Here is a 24,200-nt window from a genome sequence, read left to right as displayed (position 1 = left end):
ATTAGTGATAGCCAGTTTAAGGACTTATCTGGCAAGAGCATTTTGTATTTAGAAATGTTTCAGCCAATGATGCCCCTTAGGATGCTTGTAGCCCGAGGAGGAGAAGGATTTAGGAATGTTTTGAGCCTTTCTCGGGCTGCACGTAAGTCAGTAACTTTGAGACGCTGGTACCCAGCTAGGTCTTACCTCTGATTCCGTCAGCAGTCAGCCATAACATAGAATGGGCCCATGTAACTCATTCTCTTTCTCTCTCTCTCCTTTTTTGCTCTGCAGGACCTGGGTCGGTGAGAGGAATAAATGGATCCATCAGTCTGGCCGTACCACTGTGGCTGCTGGCAGCATCTCTGCTCTGCCTTCTCAGCAAATGTTAATAGAATAAAAATTTAAAAATAATTTAAAAAACACACAAAAATGCGTCACACAGAATACAGAGAGAGAGAGAGAGACAGAGAGAGAGAGAGAGATGGGGGGAGACCGTTTATTTCACAACCTTGTGTGTTTATACATGAAGGGGGAAATAAGAAAATGAAGAAGAAAATGCAACATTTAAAATAATTTTACAGTCCATCATTAAAAATTTATGTATCATTCAGGATGGAGAAGGTTCTACCAGGATATGTTTATATCTACTAAGCAAATGTATGCTGTGTAAAGACTACACTACACTAAGGACATCCGGATGCTATAAAAATAAGAGAAGAACCAGATGGATATTAAGCCCCCAACACACACTTTATCCTTCCTTCCTTCATCTTTTTTCATCTGTGGGGAAAAAAATAAGGTCTTGCCTTTGGTGTTTATATTTCCATAACCTTTTAATTCTGTTTTTCATTTGAGCTGACTTGTAGCCACTTCAGACTATCAATGGAATCTTATGTTGAGCTTTTCTCTGGCTTTCCTTCCTCCACTATCTCTCCCACTTTAGAGATCATCCCCTCTCCCTCCAGTGTGTTCTACCTCCCCCACACCCACCCTAGATACTCCCTTTTTACCCACCTTTCCTCCCTCACCTCTCCTCACCCCCACACCCTCCCCAGAGCACTAGTCATGCCGCAAATGCTAGGAAGTGTCATTTTAATTTTCTCCACTGTGCGTGTGTGCTCAAGTCTTTCGCTCTCATGTGGGTGTACATGTGTGTGAGCGTGTATGTGTGTCTCTCTCTAAAGCATGCCAAGGGAATGGTCCATGTGTACATAGACTCATTGTGCTGTAGATACTGTCCTGCATTGTAATTGTGAGATGCGGCTGTAACAAGTTGCTGGGGGAGATGGCGGGGAAAGAGGCAAGGAGCAGAGTCCTCCTCTCATCCATGGCTGTCACATGGCATCAGTGTGTATTCAAACCAAGCTGTGCCCCTTCCAAGGGCAGGACCCCATATTCCTCCTAGTCCCATCATCAGAACCGAGTGGGGAGTCACTCAGAATATCACTGTAAATGAAAGTGCCTACTATCGATGGGGTAAGCAAACAATATAAGGAATTATGACATGGATGAGGTGCCCTAGGAGAGAAAATTTCAGATTTTACTCTCGTTTCATGAGTCTGAGGGATTCATGTATTTCCTGGCTTTTAACAGGGTGGGCCCTGCTCTGCTGCAAAAATGAGCAGCATGTGTTGAGTAAATCCCCAGAAACAGGAAGGTCTCTAAGTGTCAACTCCCAGTGGAAGAATGATGAACCACTTGGAGACCCTAAGCAGCCCTGTTTTACCTCCTCCCTAATCTTCAAATAACATTTGTCCCATGAATTCCCCTGAGCAGAGATTGTTTCCTATTTCAGATAAGATACAGTGAAAGTGAGCAAGGCAGAAAAAGTCAACAGATGCCCAGGCTCCTACCGTATTCTGGAGATACCGTCAGAGCTCTAATACAGAGCACTGGCCATAATGAAAAGCAGTTCACTCCTTGTGCTCCTCTGCAGATGTCTTTCCCAGTGTTCTAGGTTAACGTTTTATTTGGTTGCCTGCATAATCCCTGTTCTGTTTCACTGATGGTGTTTGCAGCACCACTATTCATGGTGGTCCACTGTTATCCTATGCCAGGGTGCTAAAAATTGCATGATATTCACCTTCCCTGCGCTATTTAAATTTACATCTATAAGAGTCATCTTGACATTAACACTGAAATGTGATCTAGGTCCTTAACCAAAATTGCTGGGCAACTTGTAATAAATTTAGACAGAAATTTTATGAGTACCACAAAGCTTGGTGTTACCACATCACCAGAAGGATTTCTTAGGAAATGTCTTGCAGAGAGAACTGGCTCTCTGCATGTAGATATCTTTGTCAGAAAAGCAACCCTGGCTCTCACTTACACAATAGTAGGCATTGAAAGTGGTTCAGTTCATGAGAGGACAGAGGATTATTTTGAGATTATATTTGAATGTAATCTTGTGGAGCCAAATATGGTTTGTCATTAAGTTGGAACCTTGTAAATAGCTGTCACATGATATAAAATGAGAAACTTTGTAACTGGAAAGGAAGGAAGGAAGAAGGAAGGAAGGAAGGGAGGAAAAAGGAAGGAAGGAGGGAGAAAGATCTAAGTAGCATTGTTAGTTTCTTCTAAGGGATTGTATTGTTTGTTTTAGAAGCTTATCACAGCCTTCTTTCATGATTTGGCAGTTTAGACTTGAAACAAGGAAAAATTCAGCTTGGGGATAGTTAAGAGTGTTTATAGCAGATTCTGACATAGGGGAGAAAACAAATTCTCAACCAAGAAGGTAGCTAATAAAATATAGGGAAGGTGAGCCATATTCCTATGCAGCATCAATTTATTGACAATCAGGTATTTCTCTTAACAGTTTGGTCTTCTTAGTTCAAGAATAAAGGGTATCATCTTTAATAATAAGCATTCCCCATAAATTGAAGAGGCAGTCACACACTTAAGTGTGTGGCCTTAGAAAAGTGCATGCTAATTTAAAGATACACAGGAAGAGAAAAGTAGAAGAGTTAAGTTGGATGTTGTTAGAAGTTGGATGTTAGTGTTAGCTTCAGAAACAGATCCCCATGGCATGTCACAGGCCTTAATTATATACCTGGCTTTCCTATTGTCTCCACTTTATCGTGAGAACAAGGTCTTGGTTTCATGAGAAGAACTTCTCCATTGAAATAAATGTCTTTGCCATGTCAGCACCATTTGTTCCCTCAGTTTTAATATAATGAACCATATATTAAACATAACTAAACAAATATTTAAATGTGGTGTTTGCCTATATCTCTAGCAGGATCTGGGAATTTTAAAAATTTGCTTCTGGCTCCTGTTTCAGAGAAAACATTGTCCCCAGAAATCTCATAGGATTGAAAGTGTTCCCTAAGCAATGTGAACAATGGAGGAAAATATAGTTTAGAGAAAGGTCAGGAAAAGATAGGGCCAGAAGACTGACACCAAGAAATCACTGAGTCTCAACATAAGACTTCTTGGAATTTAGTTAATCATATTGGAATAAATTCCTTCAAGAATCTTGTCCCTTGGTAATCAAAGCTTGAAACCCTACACTGAAAAGCACCAACTGGTTGGAAATAATATACTAAGAGGAGTGAAATTCATCAATCTGAGTGGCTAATATATTTAATATCCTTTGTATACAAAGTAAAACTCCACCATTCGTAAAACAAAATCCTTAGACCCAACTTTCAGTTGACAAAAACAGAAATGACTTTGACCCAGGGCGTTTCCTGAAGAAAGAGAAGTATCCAGGGTTTTACAACTGCAGAATTGTAATTATGCTCTGTGCAATTGTTGAGCAAAGGTTTTGCCTTGTTGGATAAAATTCTTGCTTGTTTTGAGACATAAAATTCCCCTGTCTTAAAAGAACTAAGACTTATAGGAAAGCACATGTGTGCTCTGTCAGGAAGGACTGCCCCATTGACCTTTGCCTTCTCTTCCAAGTCAGACAGACTTCCCGCTTGCCATGGGCATTTTTTTACTACATAGTCAGACTACTGGGACTATTCATAGAGACCTTGTAAAAGTACTCGTGATTTTCACGTTCTTGGAGGACCAAACAAAAATCTGTTTCTCCTTCAAAAATGGACTTACCTCCTTTGCACACAAAAGCTAAACTCCTCAGCATGAAATTGTTTGAGTTATTACTTTACCAAATTGTGAGCTTCTTGAATCCTCCAGAGTCACAGATTCCATCCCTGAGTTGGTTGTGGTTTCACTGTTTCTATTGGCTAGTCTCCCTGAATTTTTCATTTTGTTCTTTGCAGGGCTCGAATTATTTGTGGAAAACAATAATATATATGTGTGTGTATTTTTTTTATCTTATCTTTATAGATGCTATATTTACAATAATGTGTGTACTATAAGACAAATTAAGAATAATGTTTTGAACTTAAAAGGAAGAAAAGTACTGAATTTGGTTGTTTAGAAAAAAAAATCTATGCTCATGTAGAAAGACATAGGACCCCACTTTTTCCATTCTGTAATTATTTGCCAAAAAGAAATTTGCTTATCAAACATGTTTAATGGGATTAACCATGTCCTCATTTTTCTTTTCATCCTCATAAACTTTTAGCCTGCATTTAGTCTTGGTTACCAATATCATTTTTTAAGAGAAATGAAAGTACAATGCTATATCTGACCTACATAAACTATTAATATTTTGAAGACAAATGTGAAATATACCACAAAAATGGTGAGATAAGACCCTGAATTAAGAAACAAAAATGCAGTTTAGGAAGCCTCCTCCCTTGCTTAAATGTTTAGAATATTTCTTCTCCAAAGACTGCATTTGCCTCAGTGATGTAAATTTTCCATCATGGTTGGCATAATATCTGTAAACATCTCACTAAATGCAAAATGGAGTTTACATTTATGTGCATACTAGCAAAAAAGAAGTAAACTATTCTCATTTGCATGTAGCTATGCTGTTCAAATGTCGCCAACCGAAATTTAGGAAAGAATTTGTTTTCACCCAGCAATGTACATCACTTTTCTCTTGGCAAGGAAGCTGGTGTTAACGTTGGGTTTAGGTTTAACATTTACACCAGCGAAAATGTTTACGAATATTATGGAAAACTTATTTTAAACCTTGATTTCTTTTCAGCACATTTACATACTGCGTGCTGATTAATAAATTAGGCACCAATCATGTGTAAATCAATGTAAATCACTAGTTTATGTACATAATATAAACTATGTAAACTTCATTTTTCATGCAGTGCCCAACTACTGCTAATCCTATGATTCTTAAGGAAAAAAAAAAAAATCAAATAAAAGTAAATAAAAACCGAAATGTTTCACAGTTCAGAATGGGAAGAATTTTGACTAAAGCTCCAAATACGAGGTTGCCTCAGCCAAAAGAAGCAGACCCACAGCAACAGTTGAAGGTTTATATCCTGCTCAAGTCACCTCTCTGGTCTTTCAGGATCTAAGTGGAGATTGTCCCAACTGTTGCTGTAGTTGTCTCACCCGACCCCAAAGCAAGGAAAATAAAGGGAAAAAAATAGGGAAGGGTTTTAAGGGCTATGTGTCTGCTGTATCCACTCCCAGATATCTTCTTTTTTACTCCTTTTTCACCATCTAAGATGTCTTATTCAAATAGCTCCAAGGAAGTGACCTAAACCTTGATGAGCAAAATATTACTCACTTTTTATTTTCCATTCAACAAAAGCAGTGAGAAAGCTTGCCATCTGGATTCTAAGAAATTGTGCAATATAAAAAATGTGATATCCTCGAGAAATATCTTGCTGAGTCACCCTAGGAAATAACTACCTTTACTTTATCTGGTAGTCTAATGTTTCCACATATTTATCCTGAATATTGCAAATGAGGGACTGAATCATTTTTAATTGGGAGTTATCTCTCTCAGGCATGTTCTCTTGGAGTCTTTTTGAAGTGCCTGATGCGTGTAACAGGATGACATATATATCATTCCTACAATATGAACAACTGTTACATAAAAAATCATCAAGGAGATGATTTCAGCAAACAAGTGAACTTTCTGCAAAGACTTAGAAAAATTTTAGGTCAAATTGACTTCAGGTTTTAAATGCACTAATCTACCTAAGAGAAAGAAAAAAAAAAAAAAAAGACAGAGAAAGGAGTTTTAAGGGCTCATGTGTCTGTTGTATCAACTCCCAAGTGTCTTCTTGGTCCTGCTTCCTCATCATCAAAGATAAATGACAACTTAAAGGGAGGTGAAAGTGTATTGAATTGGGAGTCAGGAGAATTGGGTTTGAACCCCAAGTTCGGCCACAAATAAAGCTGTGAGACATTGGCAAGTCATTTAACTTTCCTGAATCTTGGTTTTCTCATCCTGAAAGTGAGGGATTTGGTTGACATCTCTAAAATCTCTTTCAACGCTAACCTTTATTCTGAATAAGAATTTAATATTCACTTAGTGCTGTGCCCAGCACTGTTTGTAAACAGCAGCTGTTTGTTATCTCTTGTTTAGTCTCTGTATTCTCATCACTTCTCAGAACTATCATTCTGCTGTCTTCATTTCTAAACCCAAAACTGCTAGAATACAGGGACTCTGGACTGGGTCTGTAAATTTCTTCTGATCAAAATTTCATAGCAGTGTAGAGAAGGGACACATTCAAATTACACTAAGGACACTGACATAGCTGGGGTTGTTTCCTTGTTTATAATATTGTAAAACCTAAATGTGGAACTATATTCTAATAATGTTTCATAGGAAGGAAAATAGCCAGACTGGGTATTATGCATGTAACAAATGAGGACGTTGTGCCTAAGAAAGGAAACATTAGTTTTCTCTCATCCTGGGCCAAGTACCTCATTACAGTAAATGTGTGTCCTTGGAAACTCTTTGCTTGTGCTGATGGCGGTAAGCATGTGGTCCCAGGCAGGTTCAAAGGCTGATCTGTGAGAAATGGGCAAGACAATACATTTTGTTTTGGAAGGAATTTCTCATGGGATAAGTTTCCCAAAGCTTGAATTATAGGCTATGAAATAAAGCAAATAGATGGAGAGAAAACAAGTACTGTTTTCAAAAAGTCCAAGTCAATTCTATTTAAAGAAGACAAGCTGAAAATAAAACAAAAATAAACACAATTTAGGAGGTTACAGAGTTGAAGACAGTATGAATTGTTGTGAAGGCCAAAATCAAATGTGAAAGTTAGGTTCTCTGAGAAGAGGGTAAGCAGAAAGGATGATTTCTCAAGCAATTAATAAGGAATGATTTTCTTGTGCCATGTTCTGGATGCATTGAGCACAGATCCTCTTGTCCCAAGCTGTCCTAGAGGCTCAGGTTAGCAACTATCCAAAGTTGTCCTTTGATTTTATTGTCTGAAAGAACAGAAGGCATTGGAGTTTCCAGGCACTAAAGAGTAGGGTTCATTCATCACTTCCCAGCAATCACATCACTTTGTGTAGGTAAGGATATATGACGTGCTTACGGTACTTATGAAGCTCTCTCTAAGTGGGAGAATGACCTGTCCATGGGAAAACTCCCTGTTTTCATGGTCATTTCAGAAGTACCTCTTTTTGGGCAGTGCTCCTGGATCTACTTCTACAGCCACATTCTTCTCTGCACAAGCCCTCCCTATGTAAAGCCAGGCACAGTACAAATATGCTTCCTGCAAGTGAAGAAAACCCACGGAAGTCCTAGCTTCATGGCATGCTGCAGCAATCCCAAGCTACCAGGAGCCTCTTTTGAACCCACTTCCCTAGATGTTTGCTCTTCACCAGAGAATGGAAATTGTTCATCCTGGTGAACTGTGGCCAAGTTCTGCTCCCTAAGTATTTACTTGGAGTGGGGAGGTCAAAGGGAAGAAATTCAGGGGGAGAGAAGCAAAGGAGAACACTTCCAACTCCCTCCCCCATCTCCCAACGCTCCCTACCTTCCTTATCACTGCTCTACTGAAGGGTGTATAAATCCTGCTCTTGGTTAGAATTCTCCTTATTAACAGTGTTATATACATATAAATATATATATAAATATATTCCTTTTTTCAGCCCTGTAGACATGAACTGATCTTCCCTTGAAGATCGGAACAAACACATGGCCATTTTTTGTTTGGGTTTTTTTCTTATTCAAGGTTTTTCATTTTTGTTTATTGGGTGGATTTTTTTCCCTGGGTACTAGCTCTGTGAAGGAAATAAAAAGCGCAGTGTGTGTTTAAAAAAAAAAAATTAAAATTAAAAAATGCTTTTTTTCTTTTCTTTTTAAATGTATTTAAATTCTGTTTCTCTCTTCTGTTACTTTACACGTATGAATGCTCTGCTCTTCTGTGATCTTAAAACAAAATGAAATAAACGTGAAAAGGAGATGTGTCTTCATTGACCTGAGTCAGTGATCATGTGGTTGACTGCACTATTTCTTGGAGGTTTTCATGAATAAAATAGAAAATGAAGCCAATGATAATGAATATCATGTAATGGAAGGGCAGAAAAAACACTGAAAAATCACTTGAAGCCATTCTAACAATGAGTCTTCTGTCACAGAAAGGAATGTGAGATTTACAAGAATTTTCTTCACCTAAGCAAAGAGGTTCTGTGAAAGTGTTTTTTTTTTTTTTTTCCCCACCCCTTAAGGGACCAAAAGAGATAAGTATAAATTACCACTGAAATGCTATAAATAAAGTATTAAAACACTTATGTTTGTTAGACTTGACTGCGACCTTGGGTTATGATACCAAAAACGTTGGAAAATATGCTGTTTCTTTAAAGTCTCCATAGTAGTGGTTATTTTTAAGGGTTAGTTTTAATGAGATGCTACCTATAGCAGTAGAAGGAACTAAGGTACCTTCTACAGCCACCTATTATTTCTACTTACAAAAATGCAGTTTGTTTTCTTTACTGCTGAGAGCTATTATCTTCACGAAATGTTTCCTGAATCTCTATAGAATCCCTATTGCATTACATAGGACACACACACACACACACACAAATGAGAAATAAGCAATCTATCGTCCAATGAGGTGAGGTTGGCTAATCATACATCAGAAGTAACTAGGAGCATCTGAAGTTCTACTCTTAGGAGTCAAATTGGATTTGAAACACGTCCATGAGAATTAATCCCAAGTTGGGGTGGCTGGGGGATAGAATGGAGGAATGAGCACTCATGATGGGTTTCAATAATGGGAAAAGGATCTCAAACAGAAAGAAAATTCCTAGACCACTCTGGCCCAAAGAAACAGATTAAGGGCCCAATCTCTCCATATTTTGAATTTTATTAAAAAAACAAAAACAAAAACAAACTCTAAAAATGTTCTTCTGCAATGAGTTTTTCAAACTCAAAGTTAAAGACACAGCCTCAATTCAAAGACTATTCTCACTTCAAACCCCAGCTGCAAGGTTAGGGTTCTCAAACCACTCTCATTTCTATCATTTCAAATCCAGGGTTCTTACTACCCTTTAAATTCAATAATTTGCTAGAATGACTCACAGAACTAAGGGAATTATACTTAGGATTTCAACCTTACTATAGCAAAGAATACAAATCAGAACCGGTCAAAGGGAGAGACACATAGGGTAAGGTCTGAGAGAGTCCCCAGTGTGGGGGAGTTTGTATTGTCCTTTTCCTGTGGACTGAAGAAGTACTAACTTTCTAGCACACTGATATGTGACAACAAACAGAGTATCACCAACCAGGCATCTAGATTTTTTGTTTTTGTTTCTAGATTTCATTACCTAGGCATGATTGATTGAATGTCCAAGTCCCCTCCCCTGCCCAGAGGTCAGGCTGGTATCATGTGATTCAATGCCTCAGTACTGAGTTACGCGGGTGGTCTTTCTAATATGTGCAGCCACTGTCCTGAGTCATCGAGTTAGTATAAACTATCTAGGGGCCCACCTTGAGTCATTTTATTTATTTTATTTTATTTTATTTAGATAGAGTCTTGCTCCGTCGCCAGGCTGGAATGCAGTGGCGTGATCTCAGCTCACTGCAACCTCTGCCTCCCAGGTTCAAGCAATTCCCCTGCCTCAGCCTCCTGAATAGCTGATATTACAGGCACATGCCACCACTCCTGGCTAATTTTTTGTATTTTAGTAGAGAAGGGGGTTTTACCATGTTGGCCAAGATGGTCTCGATCTCCTGACCTCATGATCCACCTGCCTCGGCCTCCCAAAGTGCTGGAATTACAGGCATGAGCCACCATGCCCGGCCCACCCTGAGTCATCTTATTGGCACACACTATTAGGTGTGATCCAAGGAGGTCAACATGAATAATGAAAAAAAGAACTTTTACTTGGAAAATCCTGGGGAATTACAGCTTATCTCCTAAGACCTGGGCACAAAAGTCAGCCACTCTTTATCATATACTAAGGGAGGAGACCACGCCTCATATTGTCTTATGCCCAATTTCTGCCTCCAAAGGAAAAAAGAAGCAAAAACTAAAAGGCAGAAATGAAAGACAGACAGGCAGACAGCCCGGTGCCATACCCTGGGCCTAGTAGTTAAAGATCCACCCTTGGCCTAATCGGTTATGCTATCAATAGATTAAAGACATTGTATAGAAAAGCACTGTGAAAATCCCTGTCCTGTTCTGTTCCGTTGTAATTACCGGTGCAGGTGCATGCAGCCTCCAGTCACGTACCCCCTGCTTGCTCAATTGATCACGACCCTCTCACACAGACCCCCTTAGAGTTTTAAGTCCTTAAACGGAAAAAGAATTGCTCACTCGGGAAGCTCGGTTTTTGGAGACATGAGTCTGCCGATGCTCCCAGCTGAATAAAGCCCTTTCCTTCTACAATTTGGTATCTGAGGGGTTCTTGTCTGCAGCTTGTCCTGCTATGATACCTTATATTACCAATCTATAAAAAAATTACTTGGAGTCTCTAAGTTTTCCAAGATGACCTGAGATTTTCTCTTAAGCCATAGAAGCTTCAGGGTTACAAAGTCAACACAACCTTGAGGCTTTGCTATCATTAGTGCCTCAGAAGAAATTCTTTCTGCTATACTTCCATTTTATATTCCCTTTACATCCATCTATTTTAAAGTATGCCTAAAAGAGCATGTGAGAGCTCAAAAGAAAGTGGGTCTGTGATTCTAAAGGAAAGTGTTTTCAAATATTTGTCAATATAGAATTAAGTTGTATCCAATTCAACCAACTACACCAACCCACTATACCTGAAATTCTTTTCTATCATCAATCACTGGTAACCTCACCATAGCTGTAGAAGATACCTGAATCCAAATCTACGAAACAAAAAGTGTATCTCTCCCTCACCTGCTAAAAAGAAAATTATTACACAAACGTGGAGAATATGATTGCCTGTAAGCCCAAGACTGAAGTCTTACTGTTTGTTGTTATGAAGAGGAAATGAATTTCTCTTCACTTTCCTTTTCAAATTATTCTTTACTGTTCTCCAGACTGGCTACTGGCCAATTGGGATATCCTTTTGTCAGTCAAAGCTATGTCCTGGTCAATGGATTTCAAACTGTTGAGGATCTACGGTGAGCACTGGGGACTGTGTCCGAGAATGTTCATTGAGGGACATCTTCTAACTCACCTTTTACAAACCCAACCTTTCTCAGGTGCTACCAGAGAATGTAAGGTGCTACTGATTTGCCATGTGCTTTTAAAACAAGGAAGTTTATTATTAACTCATACGATCATAAGGTCCCACAATAGGCCATCTGCAGGTTGAAGAGCAAGGAAAGCCAGGCCAAGTTCCAAAACTGAAGAACTTGGAGTCTGATGTTCAAGGTTAGGAAGTATCCAGCACAGGAGAAAGATGTAGCCTGGGAGGCTAGGCTAGTCTCTCTTTTCACATTTTTCTGCCTGCTTATATTCTAGCTGCACTGGCAGCTGATTAGATTGTGCCCACCCAGATAAAGGGCAGGTCTGCCTTCCCCAGTCCACTGACTCAAATGTTAATCTCCTTTGGCAACACTCTCACAGACACACCCAAGATCAACACTTTGTACCTTTCAATCCAATCAAGTTGACACTCAGTATTAACCATCAGAGGAAGTATAACAATTTGACTTAGCCTTGTTATCTTTACTTACTATCTTTATCATTTTACCTGCTCACCCTGCCCCTGCCTGGTTTCCTAGATCAAATTAGAAATTAATCTTACAGCAAAGACCCCCTATTGCAAAAACGAAGAAAGAAAGAAAGAAACCTCTGTCTCAGGTTCGGCCTGCCCAAAAAAAGATGTTTCTACTAGTCCAAACAAACATCAGAGACGGACCTTGATCAGAAACTCAGGAAGTGGGAGAGGATGCTGGTCAGGTTAAGAGAAATAGTGCAGTTCCAACCTTGGGCAGCCCTAAGTAAGAGTCATCAGAAGCTTCCAGGCAATTGTCACTGAAAAATAAGTGCTACAGCACTACCTCAGCTGCTGCAACCACAGATCCCATTCAGAAATCTGTATTGTATTAACCCTTGGACTCTAAACATTCCTCTCTATTTTCTGGCTCTTAGACAGTTAACTCAACCTGCACTTATTATTCTTAATATATAAACCTCCAGGCTCTATATTAACAATCATGAGATTACAGAGCCTTGAAGTAGCATTGATTTACCCAGATATATTAATATTTGGGCCAATTCTCAAAGGAAAAGTAAACAAATAAAACTTCCAGAATCAAGACAACTCCCCAGGGAAAGAACTGAGAACTCCTTCTGAATGAAGACACTTCCTAGGTGCAAGGGAGTTGAGTTGTACATTTGAAAAAGCTCATTATAAACACACTTCCCAGGTCTAGTCAGCCCCTCTTCACTTAGCCCTTCCCCACCTGCTACACCGTCCTGACCCTACCAGGCCTAATGAGTCATGTGGCCCAGCCAAGAAGTGAGTCAATGGGAGACATGGGTCATATGCATTCAATACATATGGCACTCCCAAGACACAAAGGCTTCTCTACCTAAACCTCACTCTCACTGCATATCCATGTTCTAAGACTTGGAGGATCTGTCTCAGGTTATAACCAGTGACACAATGTGGAAAGAGACAGAGCTCTTGCTATGCATCTATTACTTCTTTGTTTCACAAACTCCATTTTCTAGCAATAAAGCCTAAACCAGCATTTTAATTGTTGTTCTGAAAAGATAAAGTATTTATTCTTAAATATCAACATCCTGGTGTTTTTTTCCCTTTTCAGTCTTAATTTGCGATAGTATAATGATACTTTCAGGAAGACAAAATATTTGTTTACCTACTAGTTGGACTGCCAAGGATCCTACTTGCCCAATTCTACCTTACATCCTAAATGAATATTTAGAAGAAATGACAAATGAGAACAAAGGAGAGTTAGTCTCCAAGTACAGTTGGTGTTAATAATGTAGACATGCAGCCTCAGGGCTGCTGTGAACAGAAACTGTATCGGCTTTCCCTATTTAAAATAACATACATAGGCAATAAGTTTCTCACCTTCCCAAAGTCCTTTTGAAAATAAAAAGTAATAGAGCCAGAAGTTAAAAAAAGAAAAAAAATCTTGGTGGTTATAATCACTGTTTTCATTAACATTTTAAATGGTTATTCTTAATGGTACATTTAACTAAAGCTAGCTTATCCATGGGAAGAGAATATAGCCATTAAGATCGGCATCTGTTGCACAAACTGAGGCTTCACATTCGGTGATGCATGATTTTAACACCAAGAATATTACATGCTAACAGCAGACTCATTAGCATTAATTGCTGCATTTAGTCCCACTTAAAACCTCCTATATCCATAACATTTGCTAAATATATCATTCTTTCTGAAGTAAAGACACCCTAAAATATTATTACCTAAGTAGCAATGGAACTAATTTGAGATGGGCATGTGTGTTGTAGTGAGGACAAGAAAAGAAAGTAATGATGATAACCCTGGACAAACAGTTTGATGATAGAAAGCTGCCACTTGTTGACATGGTGCAAAACTCAACTTGAAAAGGGAAGGTCATTGAGAAGTGTGTGGCAGCTACAGACACAAGGCTGCTTCACAATAGTTAACACGTTTTTCTGTGTGAATAGTGGAAAAGACCCTGGAGAGGTGCAAATACACAGATGCCTGTGCTGTGTGTTCACTCATTTGGTCATTCTGAAATCTTCATGAAGGAACTGCTAGGGGCCAGGTACCATACCAGTCCACTTGCTCCCTGTGGGCCAGCTCCTGTCTTTATGGAGCTTATGTCTGGCTAGGAAGGCAAATACTTAACGAAGGCTTATAAGTCAATCTTTTCATGATACAAATAAAGTACTTTAATGACCCTTTAATTGTCCTGTCATTTTGCCAAACACATTATGCCTAGAGCTGGGTCTAGGTGGAACTAGGGTCACTAAAACATGGGGCTCTGAACACCCTCTGTGAATCAAAAGGCAGCTTCTCAGAACCCTTTACCATGGATGATGTCCCAATCCCTCCTTTTCCTTTAAGCTATTTGATTCTGAACTGCACTTCCTGCTACTCTCTCAACATCTCTCTCTCTCACACACAAACACACACGCAAACATACACACACACACTCACACACTCACACACACACCTGCCTCCATGTCAGTGTTTCCTTGGTTTTTAAGCTTCACACTGTCCTCCATCAATATTCGCTCTGGAATTCTCCCCACTTAGTAACTCCCACTAAAAAACAAATGGATTTAGTGTTTCAGCTACTCTCTTGTCAACACACAGCCCATTTACTCATTCATTACCGAAATATTTGTGGGTTCTTATTATTGGCTGGCACCGAGCTAGGTGCTGGGACGCTGTGGTGATTGAAGGTGAATATTGTTTTTGTCCTCATCTCTACCCAGCTTACTCAAACTTCAGGTTGACAAGAATGTGTTTGAAAATGTGTAAGTGAGATGAAATTATGCCAACAAGTCGCCATTGCATCTTGAAAGAAATGACTAAGACTCAAGCATGTGGTTTACCAAGGGATTACCTTAATGGAAAGGAGATGATAGATCCGCCAAGGGAAGTATATGAATGCTTGTCCTATCTTCACAGAAGGCCAAAACTCCATCCATTGAAGGCTGGCTGGGGGAAAAGAAGAAGCAGCAAAAAGATCAACTGAAGAATAAACTGCTGTCATTGGCACAAAAGAATACCACAAAGATTATTTACAAAACTCAAATCAGGCATAGAACTGAACTCCATGTGGAAGTTCAGTTGTGCTAAGAGGAAAGAGGAAAGGGAAAGAGTTTACAGAAATAAATTAATGATGATGATACACTATTTTCAAGCCCTCACATTTTTTTTTTTTTTAATGGAGTTTTGCTCTGTCACCCAGGCAAGAGTGCAATGGCATGATCTCGGCTTACCGCAACCTCTGCCTCCCTGATTCAAGTGATTCTCCTGCCTCAGCCTCCCGAGCAGCTGTGATTACAGGCATGCGCCACCACGCCCGGCTAATTTTGTATTTTTAGTACAGACGGGGTTTTACGAAGTTGGTCAGGCTGGTTTCGAACTCCCGACCTCAGGTGATCCACCCACCTTGGCCTCCCAAAGTGCTGGGATTACAGGCATGTGCCACCATGCCCGACTAATTTTGTATTTTTAGTAGAGACAGGGTTTCACTACGTTGGTCAGGCTGGTTTCAAACTCCTGACCTCAGGTGATCCACCCACCTTGGCCTCCCAAAGTGCTAAGATTACAGGTGTGAGCCACCATGCTGGGCCCAAGCCCTCACATTTTATTGTATTATTTTCCTTAATCTTCATATGAATTCTGTCTGTTGTTTATATTATTAGTCCTATTTTACACAAAAGAAAACTGGATCTTTTAAAATTAAATAATTACCCAAGGAAGTGCTATGGTTCGAATCTGTTCACCTAAAGGCATGTGTTGGAAACTTGATCCCCCAAGTAACAGTGTTGGGAGGTGGGGCCTAATGAGTAGTGATGAGGTCATAAGGGTGAATGGATTAGTGCAGTTTTTGTGGGAGTGGGTTGGTTATGAAAGGAGGATGATGCAGCAAGAAGGCCCTTGCCAGGTGCAGTCCCTCAGTCTTGGACTTCCCAGCCTTCACAACAATAAGCCAAAAAATGTCTGTCCATTAACAAAATTGACTAAGACAAGAAGTAAATGGACTGAAATTCAAACTCAGATCTGTTGCCTTTACAGACATTGCTCTTAAACACTACATTGTCTCCCAAACACTAAGAAAAGTTGCTGTAAAATGAAGCAGTACAAATCATTTCACAGAACTTCTTCATACAGCTATCTTAGGCAACTGAATACTAATAATTACATGTAATCATAATTAATAATAATGGCAAAACACTAACAGTTAGCTCATGTTTCACAGGCAAGGCCACTTGAGCCTCAGAAAATTAACTATCTGACTCGAGATCACACAGTCAGCTGAATAATAGGACTCCAGCACCCAATCTCTGGGACTTCTGGGTCTAATATGAGTGTTGTTTCTGATACAGACTTCTCTATCCCTGTGGAACCTGGAAGACTACTCTCAGTAGCCCATGTGAATATGCTTGGAGAATCTTATGGACTAAATTATGTCCCACCAGATCTGTATGTCAAAACCCTAACCCTTGGTACCTTACAAAATCTATGACTATTATTTGGAGATAGGGCCTTTTAAAGAGGGAATTAAGGTTAAATGAATCAATTAAGACGTGTTCCTAATCCATGCTGTTTGGTGTCCTTAGGAGAAGAAGAGACATAGGAATGTGCATGCATGAGGGAAAGGCCATGTGAGGACACCATGAACAGGTGGCCATCTGCAAGCCAGGGAGAGAGGCCTCAGGAGAAAATGAACCTGTTGACATCTTAATCTTAGACTTCCAGCCTCTAGACAGGACTGTGGGAAATACATTTCTGTTGTTTAAGCCAGCTGCACTGTGGTATTTTGTTATGGTAGCCCTAGCAAACTAATTCAAAGAGCAAGTTCACCGCTCTTTGTGAGATTTTGTTAAATGTTCTCACTTTTCAACCCTACGGTGATAGTTACTATAGAGACATATATTCTACTCTCACTCCAAATATGAACGCAAACCACTGAGTCTTATAAAGTGATAAATTTTGTGTGTAGGGGTAAGAAACATTGGTAGGTGTGTGTCAGGGTGGGAGAATATATGTACTGTGATATTTTATATACATATATGGATATATGTGTGTATATATATATGCAGTATACATATATGTGTGATTATATATATGTTTTATATCTATGTAATCACTGCATTTCTACTATCAATAGAAAATGCAATTCCCATCCCCATCCCATAAAGACCTAGATTCACAGACACGTATGAGTTCTTTGTGATGAGCCCCCTGCAGGGCACAGCAGCCAAGCATGGATCTGAGCAGGTGAGCAGGGAACTAAGCAGCACTCATTGACTGCTACTGTAGACTCAACTTGGTCACAGTGTCAATAAACCCCAAGAGTAGGGGTTCCTTGGCTGAAACCCTGATGAAGGATCCTAAACAAATGCACTAAACAGATTCAAGCAGAAAGACATATAACGGAGGAATACAAAGGAAACTAGGGAAGTGAAATGTAAATGTTCTCATGTTAAGAGGATAATTAAACAATTATTTAATGATTTGGAGATAACATAGTTAATTGGTTCAGAAACACTTGTGGCAAACATCCTTTTTCTCCATGGCATTGTTTTGCCTTTACTCCAGGGAGCATCCTCTGAATTTGCAAAGCATGTCCACTTACGTTATCTCTTTTGAACTTTACAACAACTGATTGAGGCAAAAATATTATAACTCTTCCCCTCTGATATAACCACGTCAGAGAAAGGTTTTGTATTTGGAAGTCCCAATGCATTTTCCTCTTCTTGTTGCTTATGTGCATCATAATCCATTTACTAAAATTACAAAAGAATGCTTTATCTCCAAATTGAATTTCTATCCTCAATAATCCCTGGGCATGCCTCAGTATGAAGGTCAAACACCGAGGATGGCCACTCTCCTGAGAGCTCCCTCCGAATGAATTAAGCAATACTGACCCACAAGATGTCCATTCTCTCTGTGCAATCCCACAGATAGGCAACCACCTCTCAGTATGCCAAAATAAGCTGTACTGACCAAAATATTTTCATGAAACCATTTGTTACGGTAAATGAGTTTGGGCATTACTGCCCACGCCCATATGCAATGATTTATCTTCTGCCAAAACAATTTTTATCATCCTGTCCAGACTTTCTAAATGTGACCCCCACACACACACTTGTGTGTGGGGTAATGTTGGCAAAATAGTAACTAAGAATGGGGTATAGAAAATCCCTTTTAACCTTTTTGCCACCATAACAAGCTATAGCCTAACACAGACCCTGCAAAATCTCTCTCTCTCTTTTGTTCTTCTAGGGAAAATGAAAGGATTAGGTCAAGAGTTACAGATGCGATCCAGAAGAACCTTTTTTTGTGGCTATTTGTTGCTGTTGGGGCTTTGTTTTGCTTGTTTGTTGATGAGTAGGTGGCAGAAGCCTTTTCAAGAGTGTTTGTCACATACATTTGGATTCTGAGCAGCTACTGGTCTATTTCCCAAAGGACAAGTGAGCCCACAGAGGTCAGTGGAGAGAGGGAGAGAGTGTGTGTGTGTATGCTGGTGAAACGTGGACCAGAATAACAAAAGCAGATGTAGCTAATGGCAGAGGGGCAAGGCTGGAGTTAATAAACCAGCGCGCACAGAGGGTTCTGTCAGATGCAGGGGATGTATGGCGTAATTGTTTCTGCCTCTAATGATCTTAGTGATGTGGGAGACATGAGAATATTAAAACAAGACAGAAAAATGGAAACTCATTTCTAGCAGCTGCCAAACAAAATGGGATGTAAAACAGGAGAGAGGTATATTGGAATGTTCACAAGGTTCACTTCACCAAAATGAAACTTTACCTCTCAAGAATGTCAAATCCTCCCCTCTCTGTCATGCAAAAGTCCCCTCCCATTTCCCATCAAACTGTTGCTCCCTGCATTCTTTCTGCATCCTTCCCTGTCACTCTCTTCCCTCGTCACTGTCACTTTGCCTCTCTTGCTTTTTAATCTCTTTCATTTTACCCCTTCCTTCCTCCCCTCTCCATTATCCTGTCACCACAAACATGCTCTTACAGTTGTTCTCCCTTCCCTCTCTCTCACACGCATACACGCACACACGAGCATACACGCACACACGAACATACACGCACAGACCACACCCCTTCTTATTCATTAGTAATCAACCTGGGAGTCATATCTCCCAATCCCAGTAGTTGAATGGAGCTGTAAAAATGCTCCCTTTGAAAAACACCCAGAAGTGACGCTCCCCGTGCTGCAGGTGGGCGGTGGGGTCGGCGCTGCTGCGATGCTTGCTCCTGCCACGAGGGGGCAGCGGTGCGCGCTGAAAGCCGCGCTGTCCGTCGGCGCAGGGAAGGCGGCGTGGAAGTCTGCTCACCCGGTGTCACCGGTTACTGCGGCTGACAGCCTGCGTCAGGATTCCGCCCGCGTCCCAGGCGAGCACGGAGGGGCGCAGAGAATAAGCAAACGATTTCTGATGAGTGCGGGCGGGGTGAATTCCGCCTCGGGCTAGTACAGATAGATCTTTTCCAGAAACAAAGGAGTGAGTCAGGCCGTCTGTGATTCGAGAAGGGAGAGAGGCAGGGCTGGGCGCGCCCGCTCGGGTCCCACCGCCGAGCTTCTCCCCGCCCGCCTACCTGCGGCCTCCTCCTGCCCTGCGGCCCGCGCGCCTCCCGGACCACCCGCCAACCCGCCCACCCGGCTCGCGCTGCTGCGAGGCTCCCTCCCCAGGCAGCTGCAGGCGCCGCCGGGTCGGGAGGAAGCTAGAAGGCGGCTTCGCTCGGCCACCTGGGGGCGGGGATGGAACCGGCCTGCAGAGAGGGAGCGCGGGTGTGTTGGGGGCAGGGTGGATTTGCAGCCCTTCCCGGGGGTGCGGCTTCCGCAGTGACTGCAGGGTGAACGCGGCGGCAGGGGGCGGCAACGCTTCTGTGAACCCGCAGCCTCCGCGTGGCTGGGGACTAGAGCTCTGCACATGTTTGTCACAGGTCAGCTCCCCCGACTCGCGCACTCACGGGGTCCTGGGGTCTCGTTGCGATTCCGCCCCCTCGTACTCCAAAAGAGGGGTAACATCGACAACAAGCAGAATAATAAAAAGCGTTTATCGAGTGCTACGCGCCAGGCAGGCTCTGCTTTTACAGTAAATTTATTAATTATTAATTTTAATAAAATGATAGTAAATAATAGCAATATGCCCAAGTGATGCTGATTGATTAACTATCTTATTTCCTTCGTTATAAGTTGAGAGGATGCAGAAGTATATTTTTCTTTTTCAAGAAGATAACTAGGTCTGGTTCTCCCTATTTCCAGAGGAGGACGATGCCTTTATATTTATTTATGTTGGAAAAACTAGGGTTATAACTGCCGTTGGACAGAATTCAGGCTCCAGGCTGTTTTCCCTCTGTATTTTTTTTTTCTTTTGAGACGGAGTTTCGCTCTTGTTGCCCAGGCTGGAGTGCAATGGCGTAATATAGGCTCACTGCAACCTCTGCTTCCCAGGTTCAAGCAATTCTCCTGCCTCAGCCTCCCAAGTAGCTGCTACTACAGGCATGCACCACCACGCCCGGCAAATTTTTGTGTTTTTAGTAGAGACCAAGTTTTCACCATGTTGACCAGGCTGGTCTCACTCTCCTGCCCTCAGGTGATCCGCCTGCCTCGGCTTCCCAAAGTGCTGGGATTACAGATGTGAGCCACCCGGCCGGGCCCACTCCGTGCATATTTTTTAAATGGGAATGTTCATGTAACTGTCCCAGTTTACAGCATCCCTTGAACAAGAGAACATCTAGAGACCCGACCTAAATGGTAACCCATTGGTGGGAGTTGAGGAGCCGTTACTGCCATTAGAAGGGGCAAGTGACTCTCCAGTTTGCCACAGTACCCACCTTGCCCTAATATGGACTGTCATTACTTGAAGCTGCACCCCTGGGGGAGGGTTACAAGTCAACCCTCTCTCCCCTAACACACGCACACACACACCACACACACACACACACTCTCTCACTCTGTCTCTCAATCTCTCCTTTATTTATAAAAGTAAATATTAGATTATAAGTTTCATGAGAGAAGGAATTTTGTCTTATATTTCTTTTGAATCTCTCATAGAAATTCATTGATCTGGACATATTGTAGATACCAGTAAGAACTGCTGAATGGAAATTTGTTGAATAAAATGAGCAATAGAACATTATTTAAAGCGTCAGGCTACCACGGATATTGCATCCATTATTTTTTAAGGACTATAAAAACATTCATACAAAGCACAACAATTTCTGCCATACGTGCATGCATAAACAATTTGATGTTGAAAGCAAATAAAATGTACAAAATTAATATATATGTACTTCATTATAAAAATAAACATTTTTTTTCCTTAGTAATCAGACACAGTAATAGTCTGAGAAATACTAAAGAATGATAGAAATCCTCTTTTACAAGCATTTCCATCTATAGCAAGTTTCAAGTCTGCTATAGAGGTAAAAGATATATGATGTGATAAAAATATAAATCAAAATCATAGTGGAAAATAAACTAATATTCTTTTACACTGTATGGAAACTTTAGCTATGCGATACTACACTGCATATGTATCAGTTACAGTTCTATTGGGGAAGTAGAACCATTGTGAGTGATATAAAACCAGGGATTTATTACAGGGTTTAGATTCTATGCAAGTATGAGAATGTGTTAAGTAGTCTAAGGCCTCTGCATCTATTCTTGGGCGTGAAGTCTGCAGGGCTGACGATCAAGAAGGAAAGATGCATATGAAATGGATAGAGCAAGGAAAAAATGAAACTCATACTTGCTTCTCGTGGCCTCCGTGTAAATGACTTGCAGGATAAACTGACGCTTTTCACCAAAGAAACATACACATAGCTAGCCAGGGATTCAGAGAAGCGGAAGCAGGGGAATCTAGCAGGACTTGAAGGAGCCCATGCCAAAGGGTGAACCAGCAGATCAGTGACAACTTAGGTGAGCTGGCAGCCACGGCTGGCTTCACACCCACCTTCAAATCATAAAGATAGCTGGTGCTGCTTTTCTGCCTTCCAGATCTTGTTCATTTTTTCCTTGTGGCCAGCCCTGAGCCGGAAACAAAAGGAGTTCTTGGAAACGTGGTTCCGGCTTAGCAAAACAGACACACACAAAGTCATAATAAAGGAATCTTTAAGACAGCAGCATAAAAATCACTGTGATACTTGGGCTAAAGCAGGGTATTTTGAATATTCAAAAATAAATCATAAATATATGGGCCCAAATAATATCTTTTTAAGTTATTTATCAGATTTCTTTCTTAATCTGGGGGCATGGGAATTTAGTGGAGAATGAACAGCAAGAAGGAAAGTACTCAAGGTGATTTGAGAGGATGGACTCCAGAGGGTATCACAGATCAACTTGGGTGGAGTCACATAGGCCAGGTATTTACATACAAGACAAGGGGAACATTTAAGACAAGGGGAACTCAGTAGGGCCCTATGATATAGAACTGTAGCTTCAGATCATAGAGAAAAAATGAACATGAAGAAAAACTACCTATTATCTCCCTGGCATAAATGGCAAACACAGAAAAGGCCAGCCACCAACAGTGATGCTGGATGATGTTTATCAACACATTGAAAACTGCACTTTTAATTCTGCCCCTCACCACCTGCCCCTCTTTCAGGCTTCTCCCTCTCTGAAACCAACCCTGCATCCACCCAGTTTCTCAAGCCAAAAATTTGGGCATCAACCTTAATTTCTCTTTCTCTTATTCTCTCTGGTAACTTAGTCAACTCTATCACCAAAATAGATCTTGAATATTTTCACTTCTACTGCCACCACCATAACACAAACGTGATCCACTGTTGCAGCTTTTCAACTGATTTCCCGCTTTCATTTTTCTCCTTCTAATCCATTATCTGAACAGCAGCCAGCATGCTAGTATAAAAAGAGGAATCATACTATGTATTAAGCACATAATATTCGTATTTGATAGTATTATCCTGGATGCCAACATACGGGTTCTAGAGCAGACCATGTTATTATTTACTTACACACAGGACACACTAGCTATCCTTTGCCCCAGTTCTTACCCCCAGGCAATATAGTGAAAACTGCATGTCGTGATACATGTGAGGCAGTTTACTGCAGACAAGGGGCCTGATCACATGAATCTGGGCATTTATGTAGGAAAAAGAGGGGCAGCTGTCCCCCCCATGTCTCGCCTTGCAACCTGGAGATGTCTTCATGGTCCTGGTTCTTATCACATCTTGAAATGTAAACAAATATACTTCCCGATTAAATAAATCTGCCAAGTACTCAAGGCCTTGTTTATGACCTTTCTCTCACTTCACTTTTGTTTCTACTGTGCTCCATTCCCACTGCTGTTCTTGTTTTTTTGTTTTGTTTCGGTTTTTGTTTGTTTGTTTGTTTGAGATGAAGTCTTACTCTGTTGCCAGGCTGGAGTGCAGTGGCACCATCTCGGCTTGGCTCACTGCAACCTCCCACTCCCTGGTTCAAGTGATTCTCCTGCCTCAGCCCCCCGAGTAGCTGGGATTACAGGCATGTGCCACCACACCCAGCTAATTTTTGCATTTTTTTTAGTAGAGACGGGGTTTCATCATGTTGGCCAGGATGTTCTCAATCTCTTGACTTCGTGATCTGCCTGCCTTGGCCTCCCAAAGTGCTGGGATTGAGCCACCGCTCCCGGTCCCCACTGCTGTTCTTTCTAAAACATGCAAGTTCGCTTCTTCCTCAGTCTTTGTGCTTGTTGTTCAGTAGTTCTTTGCAAGGCTGGCCCCTTCTCATCATTAAAGGTCAAGTTCAAATAAAACTTCTCAGCCCTTCCCTGACCATCCATGATACACAGCATGCCAGCATCTTTACTACATCATCCTGCTTTACTTCTTTCATTCCACTTAGGATTATGAAAAAATCTTACTTAGGGAATTATTTACTTACGTATGGCTGTCTTCTCAACCAGACTGAGAGTAAGAACTTTTTCTTGTTCACTACAGTGTACCAAAAGCACATCACAGTGTCTAGCACATAGTAAATGCCCCCAAAATATGTGCTAAATGTCTGAATACATATTTTACAGAGTTTAGTCAGATCCATCTCAACTGAAAAATCAGAAGCTCACTCAAGTCAGGGATAATTTACACACTTTCAGAGCCAGTTTGTCATTGTATCTACTTATCCACCATGTGGGCTACGTTATCAGAGAGGAACGATGCCATAGTGGAAAGTTCATGGGTTTTGAATGCATTCAAAAACCAACTCTACCACTTACTTACAATGTGATTTTTTTTTTTTTTTTGAGGCGGAGTCTTTTCATGGCAGTAAAACTAAGAAGTTCCCAAATC

General features: G+C 40.9%; 2 protein-coding genes across 4 annotated transcripts in view; both read left to right on the top strand.

Moving 5' to 3' along the window:
- The window catches only part of LSAMP (limbic system-associated membrane protein), a 673,240-nt gene extending 664,988 nt beyond the window's left edge, over positions 1-8,252 (top strand). For 2 of the 3 annotated variants that reach the window (XM_011940607.1, XM_011940608.1), the window contains one exon: positions 274-8,252. In XM_011940607.1, the coding sequence (XP_011795997.1) occupies positions 274-371 (98 nt within the window). In that variant the 3' untranslated portion in view covers positions 372-8,252. The remainder of the gene's footprint in view (positions 1-273) is intronic. The other variant, XM_011940609.1, reaches the window with a different exon arrangement.
- An 8,875-nt stretch (positions 8,253-17,127) lies between these two features.
- The window catches only part of LOC105510758 (epidermal growth factor receptor substrate 15-like 1), an 82,370-nt gene continuing 75,297 nt past the window's right edge, over positions 17,128-24,200 (top strand). The window contains 3 exon segments of the mRNA XM_011940662.1: positions 17,128-17,172; positions 19,127-19,346; positions 19,597-20,002. Of these exon segments, the coding sequence (XP_011796052.1) occupies positions 17,128-17,172; positions 19,127-19,346; positions 19,597-20,002 (671 nt within the window).

Source organism: Colobus angolensis, unplaced genomic scaffold (assembly GCF_000951035.1).
Source record: "Colobus angolensis palliatus isolate OR3802 unplaced genomic scaffold, Cang.pa_1.0 Scaffold190, whole genome shotgun sequence".
Lineage (NCBI taxonomy): Eukaryota > Metazoa > Chordata > Mammalia > Primates > Cercopithecidae > Colobus > Colobus angolensis.
This window is presented reverse-complemented; position numbering and strand designations above follow the sequence as displayed.